The 17,750-nt window shown below is 42.8% G+C and overlaps 1 protein-coding gene across 1 annotated transcript in view; it reads left to right on the top strand.

The window, feature by feature from the left end:
- The window catches only part of INVS (inversin), a 144,414-nt gene that overhangs the window by 100,933 nt on the left and 25,731 nt on the right, over positions 1-17,750 (top strand). Inside the window, exons 12-13 of the mRNA XM_082843192.1 lie at positions 41-253; positions 11,507-11,793. Of these exons, the coding sequence (XP_082699318.1) occupies positions 41-253; positions 11,507-11,793 (500 nt within the window). The remainder of the gene's footprint in view (positions 1-40; positions 254-11,506; positions 11,794-17,750) is intronic.

Raw genomic sequence — 17,750 nt, 5'->3', positions numbered from 1 at the left:
ACTACATTCTGACACTTAAAAAAAAATCTCCCTGCTTCAGGTACACTCCCCTCGATTACGCTTTGCTTGGTGAGCGCCATGAAGTGATCCAGTTCATGTTGGAGCACGGCGCCCTGTCCATCGCAGCCATACAGGACATCGCTGCCTTCAAAATCCAGGCTGTCTACAAAGGGTACAAGGTCAGAAAAGCTTTCCGAGACCGGAAAAATCTCCTCATGAAGCATGAACAGTTGAGAAAAGATGCTGCTGCCAAGTAAGTATGAGATCTAGAGACTGTGTTCTCACAACTCAGAGTCAACATGGAATGGGGCACGGTGGTGGGAGTGGCCAGGAGAGAGAATCAGGAGGGAATCTGAGATCACTGTGATCCTTGTGCCCATGTCACCTTCCCACTTCTGCTCACCAGCCCTTCAGAGGAGGCTAACAGGAAGGATAACGGCCTAATCTCTACTTGGTGGCTGTTCCTCTAGGTTAGTCCTTGACCTTCTAACTCCGGAACAAATCACCCACCCATGGCAAGGAGTTGGGGGATGGGGGTGCTACCTGCAGTAAGCTACGAAGGGATAACTGTCCTCTCACCTTTCCTACCTTTCCACAAGAAACTTATGCCAATATCTAGCCTACTTTTGCTAGACTAAGTCTAGTTTTGATTTGATTGAAGCAACCAACTTGCATAAATAACTTGCTTTCCCCCACCTATTCCTTAACAAATCTGTACTAGGTAATGTAATTTATTCAAGAAATATTGATTGAATTCTTACTATACATACAAAACTCTTGGCTTGAGCCTAAGGAGAAAATAGTACTTGCTTCGAGGACCTCACACTTTTTTGGATAATGATATATAATATGCAAAATAGTCATTTTTGCCTATTATACATTGTGATTATTTTGCCATAAGTAAATGATTCTAGATTATGCCTTGGTTTGCCTTTTCTTTGATACTTGTTTTGGGTATTTTAAATAGCAAGAGAGTATTGCATTAGCAGGTGTAATACCGAAACCTCTGATGAGAAAGATACGGATGACAGGCAGATTCTTGAGGGATAACTTCCTGGCTGTATCTTGAATGTTTCCAAATCTTACATCCTTCCAATTCTTGAATCCTACCATATCTTGCCCACAAGGAGGAAGCATAAGTGTAACAAATAACAGTTAAAAATAATAATAAAAGGCCAGATAAACTATGTTAGTAAGAAGTTGAATACCACTATGAGCTGGAATGCTAACCATCTTGTCAATCTTCAAGACAAGATTGACAGGAACACATCATTTTCTGCGACTCTGAAATAGTTGATATCTTGGGAAGTATTATTTTGCACTCTTCTCATAACAAGGCTCTTTTCACTTTTACCAAAGAATCCAGCATTAACCTAAAGCCTCTACGTGCCTCTTTTACAGCCTTCTCATAAAAGTTCTCTGCCTGTGAGTGACAACTGTAAGTGGGTAATGCATGTGACAGATTATCCTGAGTTGCAAGTAGACATTCTCTGCAAGGGAAGGAATATTGTATTTCTGACTACCGATGTGTCTATAATCTCAAGTTTAATGTGTGAGGATCCACTTTCCGAATTTGAAGTCATATCTACCTGAATATGAGGTGGGGCTCTACAAAGCCACCATAGCTGACTTTCTATGTTCCCAAAAAGGAGTGTATTGATCCAGACACATTCCACTTTGTTACTGGAGAGAGGGGCCCCAGAGTTCTCCCCCACCCCAAACTCCCTTTCCAGTGGAATAGAAGGATTGTGGTTGAGTGAAAAGGAGACCTGCGTTCAAATCCAGCATCTGATATTTACTTAAGATGAACTGAACACAGCATTTCTCTCTCTGGTCCTCAGTTTCTCTATCTGTAAAACATGACAAATTAGACTAGCTGATTTTAGGCACCCTCCAGCTCAGTGGAAACCCCTGTCTTCGTTGTTAGTGACCTAAGCCTCCTCTTCCTCTCCTTTTCCAGTGATGCTGCCCAGAGGCTCTATGCCTGGGACCAAGAGTTCCAAGTCAGTGTACGCTGGGAACTGAAAATACATTTATCAGGAGAGCTGTATGGGGGAAGGGGTTTCAAATAATGCCATGCTTAAAAAGAGTACTGGCTTGCAGTATTTTTTCCCTAACATGGCCTTTTGTAACTCCAAGCCCAGAGGGTTTGAACCGACAAGGAGATTTAGGAGACATCTTTGTAGTCTAACCCCCACCTTCTACCCTTTTAGTTGTTATCCTGATTCGTTTCAGTGTTGTGAAAGATAGGCCCTCTTCGTTCTTAATTCTTAGTTTCTGAAATTGATTTTTAAAAACACTTTTAAATGGTAGCTGTGCTTACTGTGATAATCATTGAAATTACCGAAACTGAAAATCTCCTGTACTTTTTCTCAGTCACAGTCTTTCCTTTATTGGTCCTCATTATTGGGAGTGAACAAGTTTCTTACACTTCCTAACCATCACCTCCTACAGACATTGTAGCATAGATCTCCAAGAGAAATATTTAAATGGAGAAGTAACTGATTTAAGTTGTATTAATTTTATTTCTCAGAAGTTATTTATGAAAATCTGAGTCAGTGTTTAATTTTGGTTTTAGATTTGGTTTTAAGAAACAGAAATCAGAATGTTAAATTCAGTCTTTGCTGCTGCTGCCTCATTGGCCCAGGCACATCATGTTGCCTCAACGTACCTTTCCCTATTTCTCACGTTACGATGGCAGAAATCACCTTCCTTAAAGTAAGGATGTCAAGAAACTGATTAAACTTAAAGGGATTACTATTTTACTGGTAGAGAAATTGGGAGAGAGAGAAGTTTTAGTCATATTTTCTAAGTCATTTTTTTTTAGAAAATACTATTTAGGAAATACCTATAATCCATTTAAAAGCACTTTACAACTCATACTGCACCTCCTATGAGGTTGCCAAAATGCACATTACTGTAGTTTCCCTGCCAAAGCACAGAGTTGAATGCACATGAAAATAAGACTGTGTTTATGTTTATCACTCTTATTCCTTGAAGCTTCCTTTTTCCCAGGTTTTTATTTCACTGTCTAGTCTCAGATCTCCTCTAAGTCCCTGAACTCTCCCTTCTCACATCTTCTTAATCATTACCATTTCCACACTGAGGTCAGCACTGTAGGCTAACTCCTCAGACTTCTATTCATGCTGTACTTTTTTCATTGAAAATATATCTACTCTGAAAACTTAAATTAGTTCATCTCTGTAGATAACCCCTTCATCTCTCTCACATCTTGAGCTCCTGGAACTCTAATCCCAAATCATCCGTTGCCTACCAGGCATTTCCACTTGTTACTTGCCAGTATGTCAGATCATTGGACATTTCCATTTGCATGTCCTGTTGTCACTGTCACTTCAGGCTCACTGTGTGAAACCTACAACTCATCACAACCTGTCTCCCCTGGCCTCCTGATTTCCCTACCAGTGCTGCTGCCACTGATTCTGCTAATTCCTCTTTCTGAAATGTCCTTTGCTTCAGTTCTTCTGTCCCACTGCTCTGTAGAGGCCGTCATTCTTGAATACCATCCGTGATACTACATCAGACCCTTCAACATTTGACTTCCGCTTATATCTCCGAGTCTCATTTCTCTCCATTAGTTCCACCCTCCCACCCCTCACACTCGAGGCCTCAGCCATCCTGAACTTCCACCACTTCCTCACTTACCACCACGCTCTCGGGAGACCTGAGCTTCCTTCTGACTAGTGCATGAGACTGAGTATGACTCTTAGCGTTAGTTACAGAATCAAGTCCAGTTTGGGTCACCCACTTCAAACTCTTGTAATGCCAAAGTCCCTCGCATGGGAAGTTGCTCTGTGTCCTCAGAAAGTCAAGTGACAAGTTCTGTGCCCCTCAGGCAGCACATTTCATTAGTGGGCAGTTCTGTCTGGCAGAAGTTCTTTTCTACCTTTTGATCCTGAGCTACCCTTTGAAGCAAAAGAGAAAAGTCTAAATCCTTTTCTATAAACCAACTTCCAGATAATTAAAGAAGGTGCTCATGATAATCACACTCGTACCCCAGCTCTCCTTCTCACTTTGTAATAGATCCCCTTGCAGCCAGCTCCCCAGACATGTTCAGTTTGTCAATGGCTTTCTTCAGGGTTGACCCATAGGTCTGAATCTTCTGCTCATCCAGTGGTCTGATCCATGGGGAATCACTTCCATGATTCTACTCCATACCATTCCACTTCTGTGAGCCTCAGTTTCTCATCAGTAAAATGAAAAGATTTCTTAGTCCAGGACAAGCTTTGGGGCTCCATGAGTGCCCTGAAACTGTAGGCAGTATTTTGTGTGTCATGAGCATATGTGCATTTGGTGGGGGGGGGGGGGGATCTTTGGATTTTTATTACGTTCTCTAAGAGGATTCGTGAATCATAGAAAGAATTTTTTTTAAAATCGCACTAAATGATATCTGAGGTTCCTCCCAGCTCTAACATTCTGTAAGTCAAAGGTCCTAAAATGCGTGACATTTTCTCATTCCCTCGAGAGAAAGTCAAAGACCAAGTATTACTAAGCCTGTTATTCAGCGACAATGAAGAGATAGAATCTGACAGACCCCCACGTACAATGCAATACCACCTGAAAAGGTTAGAGCTAAACCTTTTCTGCCTGGTGAGGTAATCAGTTTTCTCTCACTGGAAATGTTCCAGCAGAAACTGAATTGTCATCTCTCCAGGATAATATATAGGGAATTTTAAAAAGTATATGAAGAGCTGGTCTCTCAGATCTCTTCAGAGTCAAAGATTCTATGAGAGCCGTGCCCTCCCATCTGCCTGAAATAACCTATTCTCACATCCCTCCTTTCTCATTTTGACATTATTTCTATGTAGCCTTTTTTTCTCTTCTAGTTTAATTAGTCTCCCATATCATCCCTTAGCTCTGGGTAGATATCTCTATTTCAGCATGCATCACATCTAGAACTCACTATCTGCAGGAGGTATGGGTCTGATTCCCTATTAGATTGTCAATTCCTGGAGAGCAGGAATTATATTATGTACCTCCATACTTCTAGTGCCTTAGAGCCCCTGATATATAGCAAGCATTTAATAATATGTGTTCAGTAACTGCTCCTACAGTGGGTCTAAGACCTTACCTAAGTCGTTCATCATTCTGGGCCTTAGTTTCCCCCTCTGTCAAATGGAAGGGTTGGACCAGGTCCTCTCTGAGGTCTCCTTCAATCTCTGTAAGTGGACCAATCACTGTAACTTGTTTGCCTTACTCAGGCAGCAAACACATTTATGTACCATTTATCCTCATAACACACACTGGCACTTGTATTTGTGCATTTGGTTTTCCAGCTCCCTCCATACTTATCATGAGCAAATTACCATTTGACAGGTTTATGATTTTAAAAAGAAACCTAAGAGCAATAAGGTTTATCACTGCATATACTTGAACATTAGACCCAATTTGTGGCTTCCCCAGAGAGTTGTATTTGCCCAGTTTTGCCAAGAAATTAATTCTATCAGACATTGTAGTAATAAGCAGGCTCTTTCCCATTCCATGAGCATTCAAGTTGCTATTTGCCATGCATACAAGACCTAAGAGAGGCTTGAGAGATGTGGTTAAAATAGCTTCTACAGAAAAAAGATTTGTGTGGTTTCAACAATGAGCATTTTCTGAAAATATCAATAGGCCCAGCCCTGTAACTCTTAGATGGCGAGGCACTCGTGCCACACCCAGGTTTCTTCACTTCTAACCAGATGCATTTGCAGCTTAACAGCTTTACCTGTTAGTAAAAGTAATAATGATTACTTATATTAATATAGTGCTTTATAGCTTACAGAATTCTTGTACATTAAATTTGTACAAAACCCAATGAAGTAGACAGGGCAACTATCCTTAAACCCATTTCATGCAGGGGAAAATAACACAGAGAGATTAACTTGCCTGAAATCACACAGCTTGTAAGGGAGAGTTGGCACATGAATCTCAGTCTTACCCAAAGCCAGGGCTCCTACCATTGCTTGGTTCAGGGGAATCAGCCCTCCAGCCATGCTTACGCTAGAGGCTCTCTCCAGATGCCAGCACCATCTGATAGGCCAGCATGGAACAACCTTGCTTCTTTTTCCTGACTTATATGCAACATGTAATTGTTGGTGGCAAAAGTCTCCAGGCCCCCAAGTCAGCTTTTGTCCTAACTCAGTGCTTTTTCAGTTGTGCCGTGTCATTTCCGGTGATTGTTAAGAGAGTGGTACCAAGCCACCAGAATCAGTTCTGCAACATAGTTCAGGAAAAATTTTCTTGTTATTCTCCAAGCTAACATAGCAGAGCATACCAGTATCCTTCTAAATCCTTGAGAAAGTTAAGAAAATTAGTTGGCCCCAAGCCTACACCAGGACGATGAACAAGAATGGCACTAGGGCAAAGCTGGGATAAGTCGGTACAACAGCAGGACACACTAACTTAACCTCCCTTTTCTGTGGAAACCATTTTAATCACATCTCTCAAACCCCTCTTAGTCCTGTATTCATGGCAATGGCAACTTGAATACTCATGAATGAGAATGAGCCTGCTTTATTTCTGCAGTGTCTGGAAGAATTAATTTCTTCCTGTTAAAAATTGACAACTAAAACTCTCTGTGGAAACCACATAGTGGGGTAGGGAAAAAATCCATCAGCTTCCAGGACTTAAACTTTCCAGGCCCAGAGGCAGGTCCGTGCCGTATTGTGCAAACGGACGCATTCAGTGCTGAGATGCTAAAGCCATGGAACATTCAAGTCTTTGAAGTTACTGCCCTTGATCTGGTTCTCTGCACATCAAGCAAACTTTTGATCACTTGGTTTCTTACTGGCCTTTTTTTTTTTTTTTTGCAGTGGTTATCTAGGCTTCTCATTTGCAGAAGTCTCCATTCTTGGGTCTTAGATCTGGCTTGGGAGGGCTTCAGGGTATATCTCTGACCCACAACAGCCCTTCAGAGATTTGCACCAGCAATGTATGCCTTGGGTCTTTTCTTCCCTGGGTGAAACAGCCCCGTTTCTCCAGCCCATCCTTTGGAGACCTTCTTTACCCTGTGGTCCATAGGACCCAAAGCAGAGGTTGTCAAAGATCTGATCCCCAGTTGGCTTTCTTACATTTTTATACTGTGAGCCTCTGGGAGCTGCAAAAATTGCTCTAGAAGAGACAGTACAAACCAGACTAATTGGTAGCCCATCAAAAGCTGTTGTCTGGCTGATTTCCCTTAAGATAATAGAAAACAAAAAAAGGGGGAGGAAAATGTGGGACTAGTTTATACATTAAGATTCTGCTATCTTAATAAATTTCCTGCTAAAATATTACTTGCTGTGTCATGGACAGGATTTTTTTCTCTTTAAATTTTCATGTAAAGTAGAATCACATTGGTTCTTTTTCTTGTATTTGTTTCCTAAACTTTACAAAAATAGGTCAAGTGTATAGCATGGCCTACCATGAAGATTAAAGATCTTTGACATTCCGTAATAAATTAGTTGGAGAAAAAACACTTAAATTTTAGGACAGTTATTGAGTCTAAGGGTTCAGGACTAAAAGCTATGCTAGAAGCTAGCTTGAAATGCTGTTAATGTTTACGTTAATGTAGTCTTACCACTTTTTTCATATGACCCAATTCACTTTTTTAAATGATGGAAGAAGACTGAGTAAAATTTTTAAAAATGATTTGTGAGATGAATTTTACAGGAAGAAGTAAAGCTGCTGAATTCCAGCTCAGCCCTGTGTATAGAAAGCTGTTAGCACGTAACCTCGGATAAGTCACTAAGCTCTCTGCCTCAGTTTCCTTATCTACCAAATAAGTGCATTGCCCTCATTAAAGTGAGATTCCTTCAAGTTCTTAGATTATGAGCAGTGGTTCTGGACATTTTCCCCCCAGGGAAACACACACGGGATCATATTCTATTCTGAGGAGCTGTATCCTCTGTGTGTGTGTGTGTGTGTGTGTGTGTGTGTGTGTGTGTGTGTGGTTGCTTTTTGTTTCAAGGCAGCAGTACAGATAAAATAAGATGCAGCTTATGCATAATTCCCAGTTCTAATCCCTTTTCCTCAGTGATCACTGCTTTTACATTCAAGAACCACAGCTCTGGAGATCTGCACATTTGTGGGCTGTGTGCCACCTGGAAGATTTTTTTAATGCAAAATGCATCCATTTTTTAAAAACATTAATTTACTTCTGTTCATCAGCTGAGTGTGTAATTATATATTCTCATGATTACATTCTTTCTCCCGAATCTGCTTACTGAGTTCCACCAGAATGAAAAAAATAACCCCTTGCAAACCTCCCCCCTCCAGAAAAGTCTTCAGAAGGCAGAGCTCCCTTACCTGCTGGCCATCTTGATCACTCTAAAAGGCTAGATCCCCTGTTTGTCCTGTGACCGCCTTTGTGGGAGGCCCAGAAAGGTCTTCAGTGACAAGGTTTGCCCAGGGGCTGATTGCACAGTGGCTTCTTGGAACTGAAAAGGAAAGGGGTTTAGTGTCCTAAAAGAAGGAGAAATGACTGCTCAAATAACAAAGTCTAGGCTATCACCTCAAAGCCTCTTTTGATGGCAATGATATCCATGCAAATGCCAAGCCAGGCGACCCCACATGCCTGTCTGTCTGAAGGACCAATATATTCTCTTAAAGCACTTCTGTTCATCAGTGCCAGTAAAAAGAGCAGCTCTCCCTCTGCCTGCCAGGAGCACCGCTATTAGATCAATTAGCAGCACCTCAGCCACCCAGATGCTTCCACCTTCTTCTGAAAAGCAGCCTTCCCACAGACAGGTCACACTGAAATGGCACTTGCTAGCATCCGTGTGAATCCCAGGCACTGATGATGACAGGCTGTCCAGCTCGCCTGTCGACTGCAACGCAGTGCACACAAGTGTAACAAGGCCAGAGTCAAATGAGAACATTCGAGCTGTACAGGAGTCAGCACGAGCCATCTGACCACTTTCTCTGGAATTGCACTCAGTAGGAACCTATCAGAGAGGCAAGCTTGGACCCCAGATCAGGGGCTTCACCACACAGGACGAAAGACCTTCAGAAGGGGAGTTAAGGGACTTCCCTGGTGGTCCAGTGGTTAAGACTCTGTACTCCCAATGCAGGGGGCCAGGGTTCGATCCCTGGTTGGGGAACTAGATCCCGCATGCACGCCGCAACTCAGAGCCTGCATGCTGCAGCTGAGAAGTCCACATTGCCACAACTAAGAAGCCCGCATGCTGCAATGAAGATCCCGTGTGCCACGACTAAGACCCGGCACAGCCAAAATAAATAAATAAATTTTTTTTAAAAAAAGGTAGGGGGGGAGTTAAGTTGACAAGGCTTTATATTAAAGTGTGACTCGGATATCTGTCATCTGGGACTTTCCTCTCCCTTGAGATATAAATAAGCTTTGCTTCAGATGCACAGTCTGTGGAAATCTGAATCCTATGACTTCTTGGGGGCTTGGGGTCTCTGCCTCAGCTCTTGGTTCCATTCCTGGGACCGTAGCCCTACAACTTGTCAGGTTGCCTATAAAAAAGCATGTATGAGCATGGGAGGCCTTCCGAAAAGCTGGTGTCAGTGAGGAGACTCACACTGCATATCCTCTAATGGCATAGTTAACAGGCCACACGAGACTTCCCTATTCTCTTAAGCTTTGCTACTCAGGGTGTGGCCAGAGGACCAGTAGCACCTGTAGGACCTGGGTGCTTGGTAGAAATGCAGACTCTTGAGCCCCACCCCAACCCCAGTAAATCAGAATCTAGGTTTTAGTAAGATCTCAGGAGATTCCATTGATTAAAGTGTGTGGATCACAGATCTAAAGTCCTTTTCTGTCCCCTCACCCTGGACGATTCTCTACCCTGCCCTTCCTCCACGCAGCACCCAATCTTTCGCCTTCTCTTTCTTCCCCCTCCCTTCTCTCCTGTTCTTTCATCTCTTCCCTCCCTGTCAGGAGATACAAACAAATTCTTTGTGTCCTGACAGAGCAGGCCTCTTTTCTGGAGCCTCAAAGCCAGTTACCACCTAGGCCCTGAGGGTCTCACCTTCTACCAGCCCTCAATCCTGTCCCCAAGCTTACTGAGGTATTTGTCTAAACAAGGTCCCCCACTAAGAGGGACCCTGATACCAGCTACTCCAATAAAAGAAATCTCTCCATCCCATTACATAACACAGCCTCGATTTTATAAAGACATTCCAAACAGACCCTTAAATCAATTCAGGATTATTAGCCATCATGTAAGTGTTAGACCTGGGGAAACTGAGTCTTCGGCAGGAAAGTGACTTATTCAAGGTCTTTTTGTGGTTACTGGCAGAGGCAGGACCAGAAGAATTCTTAGACTTCCCAGTACAGTGTTCTCTTCACTATACCTCTAATTATTCTACTTTAAACTGCACCTTTAAATGGCAACCAAATTCTCTTCCTGAGCAGCAAATATGTATTGGGTGCCTGCCGTTTATAGCAAGTGTTGTTTAAAGGTCAAAAGAAGCAAAACAGACCCAGTTTTTCCATACTCGCTCCTTTGCCCAGACTTCTCCTTCAGACTAACATCCTCATTCCCACCTATCTGCCTGGTAAACTCCTACACATCTTTGAGAATCAACAGTTGGGACCTTCTTCCAGGTTCCTCCACAAAATTAATCACTACTTCCTCTGTGCAAGCACGTTATTATAACATTTCTTCCGTCATATGTTAAGCCTTTGTTGTCCTAGCTGTTCCGCTCTGGGTAGAAGGTTCTTCAAGGGAGGGCCGAACTCTGTGGTCCTCATCACTGTATCATCAGTGCCCGGCACAGGAGAGGCGCAGAAACAAATCCTGTCCTTAACTCAGCCACTTCGTCCTTAAGCACCTGACCCCTTTCTGGACCTGCGCTACCTCGGCCCATCTGCCTCACCCGGCCACTCATTTCTAGTCTTGGCCTCCCCTGTCTATTCTGTTGCTACCCAAAGGTTCCAGCTTAGCCACCAGCTACTTGTGTATGACTTCTTGAAAATCACCTGTTATTGTAACAGGTGATTCTGGACCTCATCTGCAAGTTGAGTGGGTTTGACCCATAAGCTCTAAGAGCTCTCAATGGCAGTGTTACGAGATTATAACACACCTCACAGGTGTGTTATAATCAGTTGTGAGGTGCTTTGTAATTTTTTCATGTAATCGTTAAGGTTTACCAGTGGTCTTTTTAACAAATAGAGAAGATTAAGGGTTATCCCTCTGACTATCATTCTCAGTTGCATTCTGATGTGCTTTCTGGAATAGGAGAAAAGGGGTGTAGTTCCAGGGATCACACACACGGAGCACACACACCTTGGGATCCTCTTATGTCTCACCAAAAAGTTCCATATCATGTGTGTCTCAACTGGGCACAGGTTGATCTATAAGATTCTTTCTGCCTCCATCATCCTTTGAGCTATAAGACCTGGATAAAAGACAGGAAATTGTGAAATTGTGAAAATTCTGAATTTCCAAATCCCCCCTGTGTTGTGGTAGCTCCTTTTAAAGTTCAAATCTCACTCAGGAACACTTGAACAGGTAACGAACGCTCTTAATTTTTTCCTCTTCCCCTTTGGCTTTGCTCCCAGGAAGCGAGAAGAAGAAAATAGGCGAAGAGAGGCAGAACAGCAGAAGGGAAGGCTGAGCCCAGATTCCTGCAGACCCCAAGCTCCTCCCTGTCTGCCCAGCACCCAGGCTGAGCCCCGCAGGCAGAGCTGGGCACCCAGCAAACAGCCTCCCTGCAGCAACAAGGCGCAGGGCCCTGAGCGGAAAGCCTGCAGACGGTCTCCAGGCAGAGGGTCTCCAAGCAGAGCCCCCCGGAAGGAGCAGCATCTCTCCCCAGACTTGCAGAGAACAGATCCCAGAAAACCAAATGGTAGGTGTATTGCCTTGTTATTCAGTGCTAACCTATGGACTGTGGGCTCTTTTGATTCATGTATTTAGACCATTTACATTTAAGGTAATTATGTCAGCACTTAAGTCGGCCATTTTATTATTTATTTGCTCTTTATTTCCTCTGTTTCTCTTTTCTTCCCTTCATTAACCAGACTCTCATGATGTGACAGCCCTGTTGTATTTCCTCAAGTTCTTTCTTAGCTTGGGACCTTTGCATATAACAATCCTTTTATCTGTATGGACAAAAAGTACCTTTTATTTTTCAGCTCTCAGAGTGAATGCTCCTTCCTCTGTACAGCCATGCCTTCCCACTAAACAAGGCTTTGTTTTCCTGCTATATGCTCCCATAGCTTTCCTGTACTTCCCTATTATAAGGATCAACACCTTTCACTGTTATTACTGGCTTACTTGTCTGTTTTTTCCACTAGACTATAAGATCTGTAAAATCAGGGTCGCTACAGTTATCTACTGCTGTGTAACAAACTACAGTAAAACTAAGCGGCTTACAATAACAGTTTATTATTTCTTATGATTTTGTGGGTTGGTTGGGCAGTTCCTCTGCAGGCTTCTCCTGCTCTCACTCACGTGGCTACATTCAGTTCAAGGTCAGTGAATTGGATGGTATAAGATGGACTGACTTGAATGTCTGGCAGTTGACGCTGGCTATCAGCTGGGATTCCTCGACTCTGTTTTACCTGGCCTTTCATCCTCCCACAGGCTAAACTGGCTTTCTTACACAGTGGTCTCAAGACATTATTCTAAGAAAGCACAGGAAAAAGCTGTAGGACCTCTTGAGGAATAGGCTCTAGAATGTGCACGCTACATTCTGTTGATCAAAGCCAAGTTATATGACCATCCCAGACTAAATAATATGGAGAAATAGATTCCATCTTTATGCGTACTAGGATGGGAGTCATTTGGGGCTATTAAACAATCTATCACAGTTCCTTCTGGTCACAGATTATTCACATTTCTCCCACATGCAAAATATTCTCACCCTTATCTTAGGACCCCAAAATCTCATGCCAATTATCACATCAAGTTTTAAGTCTGGGATCTTGAGACCAATGTCGTGTCCAGATGTTGTTGAAGTTCCCCAGGTGTGAATCTTTCTGATTCAGAGACCAATGGACAAAACGCACATCAACCACACACATATCCAGCAAGCAGTGGTGAGACAGGCACAGAATAAACCACAGGAGACATTCCTGTTCCGAAAGGAGAGAAATAGGAGGTACCTAGCAGTCACTAGTCCATAGCAATCCTGAAAGCCAGCTGGTTGTACATTAGCAGGGCCCCTACTCTGAGGTATGGAATGTGCCCTGATTAGGGTCTGGCTTTACTCCTATGTGTGGTTTCTATTCCATTGTTCCCCTTGGCTCTGGGCTCTGCCCCTGGGTTCTTGGCTCTACTCTCTGAGAAGTCTTCCTTTTCCTTGAGACATAGCCCATGTTTGCAGCTGAGTAGACCTCTTAGCCTGTTTCCTGCATATAGGAAACTGGGGCCCCAGAGGCTCCTTTTCATTTGGGACCGCCTCAGTAGTTCAAGCTGGTGGCACTCTCAGTGATACAATTATCTCAAACACTTCATGGGTCTTCTATGAATCTGACTGGGTTCACTCCATGTTCCAAAACCACATCCATAATTATCTTTCAAATAGGCCTCTCTCTACTTCGGGTGGCGCAGGCTGCTGTGGAACAATGCCCTTGAGATCCTTACAAGTTCTTTTGTCTAGCTGAGAGGCCTGCAATGTACCATCTTTAATATTTTTGAGGTCTTAATAAAGGGTTGCACAGCCATACTCTTGATTTGATCTTCATCTCTAGGTCATATCTTACTATATGAGACTCTTTTGTTGGCAAGAAAAAATGAAAATTTAAAACCGTTTTCTAACCCAGCACACTCTGTGCTCTTCATATTTACTCTCAATTCTGCCTGCAAGCAGAGTAGTTCTTTGTTTCTTTCTCCCCATACCTTAATCATATGCAGCTAAAAAAAGCCAGTTGATATTTTCTTCAACATTCCACCTAGAAAGCTCCTAAGCCATATCTACAAGTTCATTAGGTATATTTTCTATCTTCCAAGTTACTGCAGATGACAATTTTGCCAATTATCCTGCCACTGACTTACACAGTTCACTTTTCTCCAGACTCCAATAGCAACTTCTCTGCTCCTCCAGACTTCACTAATAGTTTCTTCATTGCCTTTCTATCTTCTGCTCACAAGCCAGTTCCAAAGTCAATGCTCTGGTTTTTTGTTAGGCCAGCGTGTCTCTTTTTTAGGTATCAGTTTCTGTGTTATCTCTAGCGGCATAACACACCACCCTCAAAACTAAGTGGCTTAAAACAATGGTTCATTATTTTTCACAGTTCTATGGGTTCATTAGGCAGCTCCTCTACTGGATCAGCTGGGCTTATTCCTGTGGCTGCTAGAAGTTTGGCCAGACTAGAAAGTCCAAATGGCTTCCTTCACATGTCTGGTAATTGGTGCTGGCTGTTGGCCAAGGTGTCTCAGTTCTCTTCTGTATGACCTTTCATCGTCCAGCAAATTAGACCATCTTCCTTGCATGTTTTTCTCAGGGCAGTGCTCTGAGGGAGAGAAGGTGGAAGCTACAGGTCCTCTTGAGGCCTGGGCTCCAGAACTGTCACACCACTTATACCAGATTCTGTTGCTCAGAGTAATTCGCAAGGCCAGCCCAGCTCAAGAGAGTGGAGACGTAGACATACTGCAAAATCACATTTGAAAGGTGATCAAATGTGGATCCTAGGGTAGGAAGAATCTTTGACCTTCAAACAATCTCTCAGAAGGAGCAATATGTCTCTTACTTCTTTATCCCAGCAGGGTGTCTGGCACATAAGAGATATGATAAACATTTGTTGAATGTATACTAGCTAAGTGCTTGAGATTTGGAGATTGTTAAACGTGACACAAAAAGTATTCATTGGGTAAACACATTTTCTGTAACAGAGTCCCATTTTTATGGCAAAGCTTTGCTTCTACTTAGTTCACCAAATCAACTTATGCATGCATTTATTCAACAGATGTGTTTTTGAGCCCATACTATGTGGCAGCCATACTGAATTATAAATAAGACTAAGGACCATACCATCAGCATTTTCTTTCAGCAGTGAGCACAGTATTGGTTACATAGGTAAATATTTCTTGACCTGACTCGTCACTTAGAAAGCACCTGTTGAAAGTTTGATTGGTTTTGGGTTTACTCTGTACCCCAAGAATTATACTTAATTCCTGCAACTTCAAATAGACAATGGCTTTCCCCCAATCCAGTGCTCTACAGAGCAGAGAGAAGGGGGAGCACAGTTATTTCAGGCTACTTACAACTACACAGGGTAATTGTGGCTTGTATTCACCTTACTATAAAATATCTTGAGACAGTTATGCTGCAAAGCTAGTCACATCTACTGTGGACCTGGTCACATTCAGGTAGTTATCTCATATCCTGAGAAGTCCATGAAGATTGTTTTTTTCATAACCAATCCTTTTGTCCTTAATTTACTGATACTACTGATAGTTAGACTTCCTCTCCTCACTATTGGTTTAAAGGTGAACTAGTGCATGGTTGTATAATGATTTTCAAGCCATGTAGGGCTCATGAAATGAATTCAGTGGATTGGACTAGGATAATTTTCACGAAACAGACTTCAATAGAACCTATCAAAGTTCATTGCACATTATAAAGGTAATAAGTTCAGTTGCAGTTATATGTCTTTGTACATAGGGGTGTGTGTGTGTGCATGTGTGTGTGTTTGTATACATGCAGATGAGTATACTGGGCCACAATTTAAGATTTATTTCTTGGTATGGGTTATTGTCAAAAAGTTTTGAAAATTAGTGTTCTAGAACAGTTGAGAGGCAGGAGAGCTCCTCATTCATTTGAGGGCAGGAAGTGGTGTCCTGAATAAGAGACCTCTGGGAAAAGCCAGATTCAGATATGCAAACAGGCTCAGAGAAGCCCAGCATCCAGACTTTGGGGAGAGTTGGAGGAAGGGAGGCCCGTGAGCCTGATTCAGATGTAAGGAGAGGCAGCTCCAGTTTCACGGGCAGCCTTTGCCCTTGCTGACCTGCCCAAGAGGCCAGAGTACAGAGGAAAATAGGGAGATACTTCTAAGAATCAAGACTGGACATCGACCAGGGCTTCTCCAGTATAGTGTTCCCAGGAAACCCAACACAATTGGGCAAAGGACATCCCAAGCCACATTATGTTTGGCCACATAAAGAAGGGTCACAGCTGCCTCAGCTGATCAGTGATCAGGCAGTATAGCCTTTGCAGCATGGGCATCCTAGCAGGAAGCCAGAGAGGGGAAACGTTGACCACTTCTTCTTCCCCATTATCCTAGTTCATAAATTAGAGCCTGAGGGTTGTTAGAGAGCATCTAGTTCAGCCTCCTCAAAACAAGTCAGCACCCTGAGGCCCTGAGAGAAGGGCTTGCCTAAGGTCTCTTAACAGGTGATTGCTTTCTTCTTCCTTATTCTTCCCTTTTTGTTGTTTACAATGTGTATAGAGCATAATGGCTAAGTGTGTAAGCTTTAGACCCTACCGCTTACTAGCTATACAATCTTAAGCAGGTTACATAGCCTCTCCAAGCCTCCTTTTCTTTATTTGTAAAAAAAACAAGAGAGAGATAATAATGCCTGTCTTAGAAAATTGTGACCATTAATGAGATAACCGATGTAAAGATTTAAACACAGTGCCTAAAGTACTCCATAAGTATGAGCGGTTACTATAATTAACCTCATTACTATTTCAAAGGGGGGAAGGAAAGAGAGGAAGGAGACACTATTTAGAAAGACCGCTGTGACTGGGTGGAGGATGGATTTGGAGGGCCACATAGGGCCTATACTAAGGCACAGTAGCAGCAGGGTGATGAGAAGCGGATGGACTTGAGAGGTAGAATTGCAATGACTTGGCAGCAGAGTGCTTGTGGGAGGTGGTGGAATAAAGCTGTCTTTGAGTCAGTGTGGTTCTCAGGAGAGTCTAGTGGAGGAGAAACTCACTATTTTAAAGGCCATCCCTGATATTTTCTTATTCTCACCATATGGGCTGCCAGGGCTAGTGGGTATGATTGGTGGGAGTATCAGGGGGCCCTTACATTTGGCACATGTGCAGTGTCTAAGGCAGCAAACTCTATTACCGTCTAGATACCAGAGACTCCTTGACGTCTTTTCCTTACTCCAATTATGTATATTCAGCTATTTACTATGTCCTCATTTAGGTGTCCCAAAGGCATCTCAAAGTCAACCTGTCCAAGACAGAACTGATCATGATTTCATGTAAAACTACTCCTCATATTGGTTAATATCCAATACTTGTCCATCTGTATGTCCATCCCAGGAGTAAAAATCTGATCATTATCTTCTTTTCCTTTACCACTCAAAATCCAATCTGTCACCGGGTCTTGTCACCTTTACTTCCTAAATAGCTTTCAAATCATTCTTTGTATCTCATCCACCACCACCACATAGTCTACCTAACATTTGCTTACCTTCATCTCTAACTTGGACTGTTGCAGTAGCTTCCTAAGTGGTCTTACTTATCTACTCTGACTCCCCTAATCCATTTTCCTCTCTGTGAGCATATCGGTCCCTTCAGTATGAAATCTCAGTATATTCCTCCCCTACCCAAGGCCCTGGAATCAACCACTTCTCCAAGGAACCTGGTTCCTTTTGTTGGAGATGGTATTAGAATCCAAGATCTGAGTGCTAGGTGTGTATACTACTCTTGGATTGTCATTGCTCCTAAGCCCTTTCAGCAGAGAGAACTGAGAAATATTTATATCTATTTGTGCACCTATCAGTGTATATGTGTATTACACACACACACACACACACACACACACACACACACACACACACACACTGATTTCAAACTGTTATCTCCAATTCCATCCAACACCACAGGGTTTATTCTAGCTTTTA

The sequence above is a fragment of the Leucopleurus acutus genome (genome assembly GCF_964270905.1).
Source record: "Leucopleurus acutus genome assembly, chromosome: 7".
NCBI lineage: Eukaryota > Metazoa > Chordata > Mammalia > Artiodactyla > Delphinidae > Leucopleurus > Leucopleurus acutus.
The sequence above is the reverse complement of the archived record's forward strand: the minus strand, read 5'-3'. Positions and strand labels throughout refer to the sequence as shown.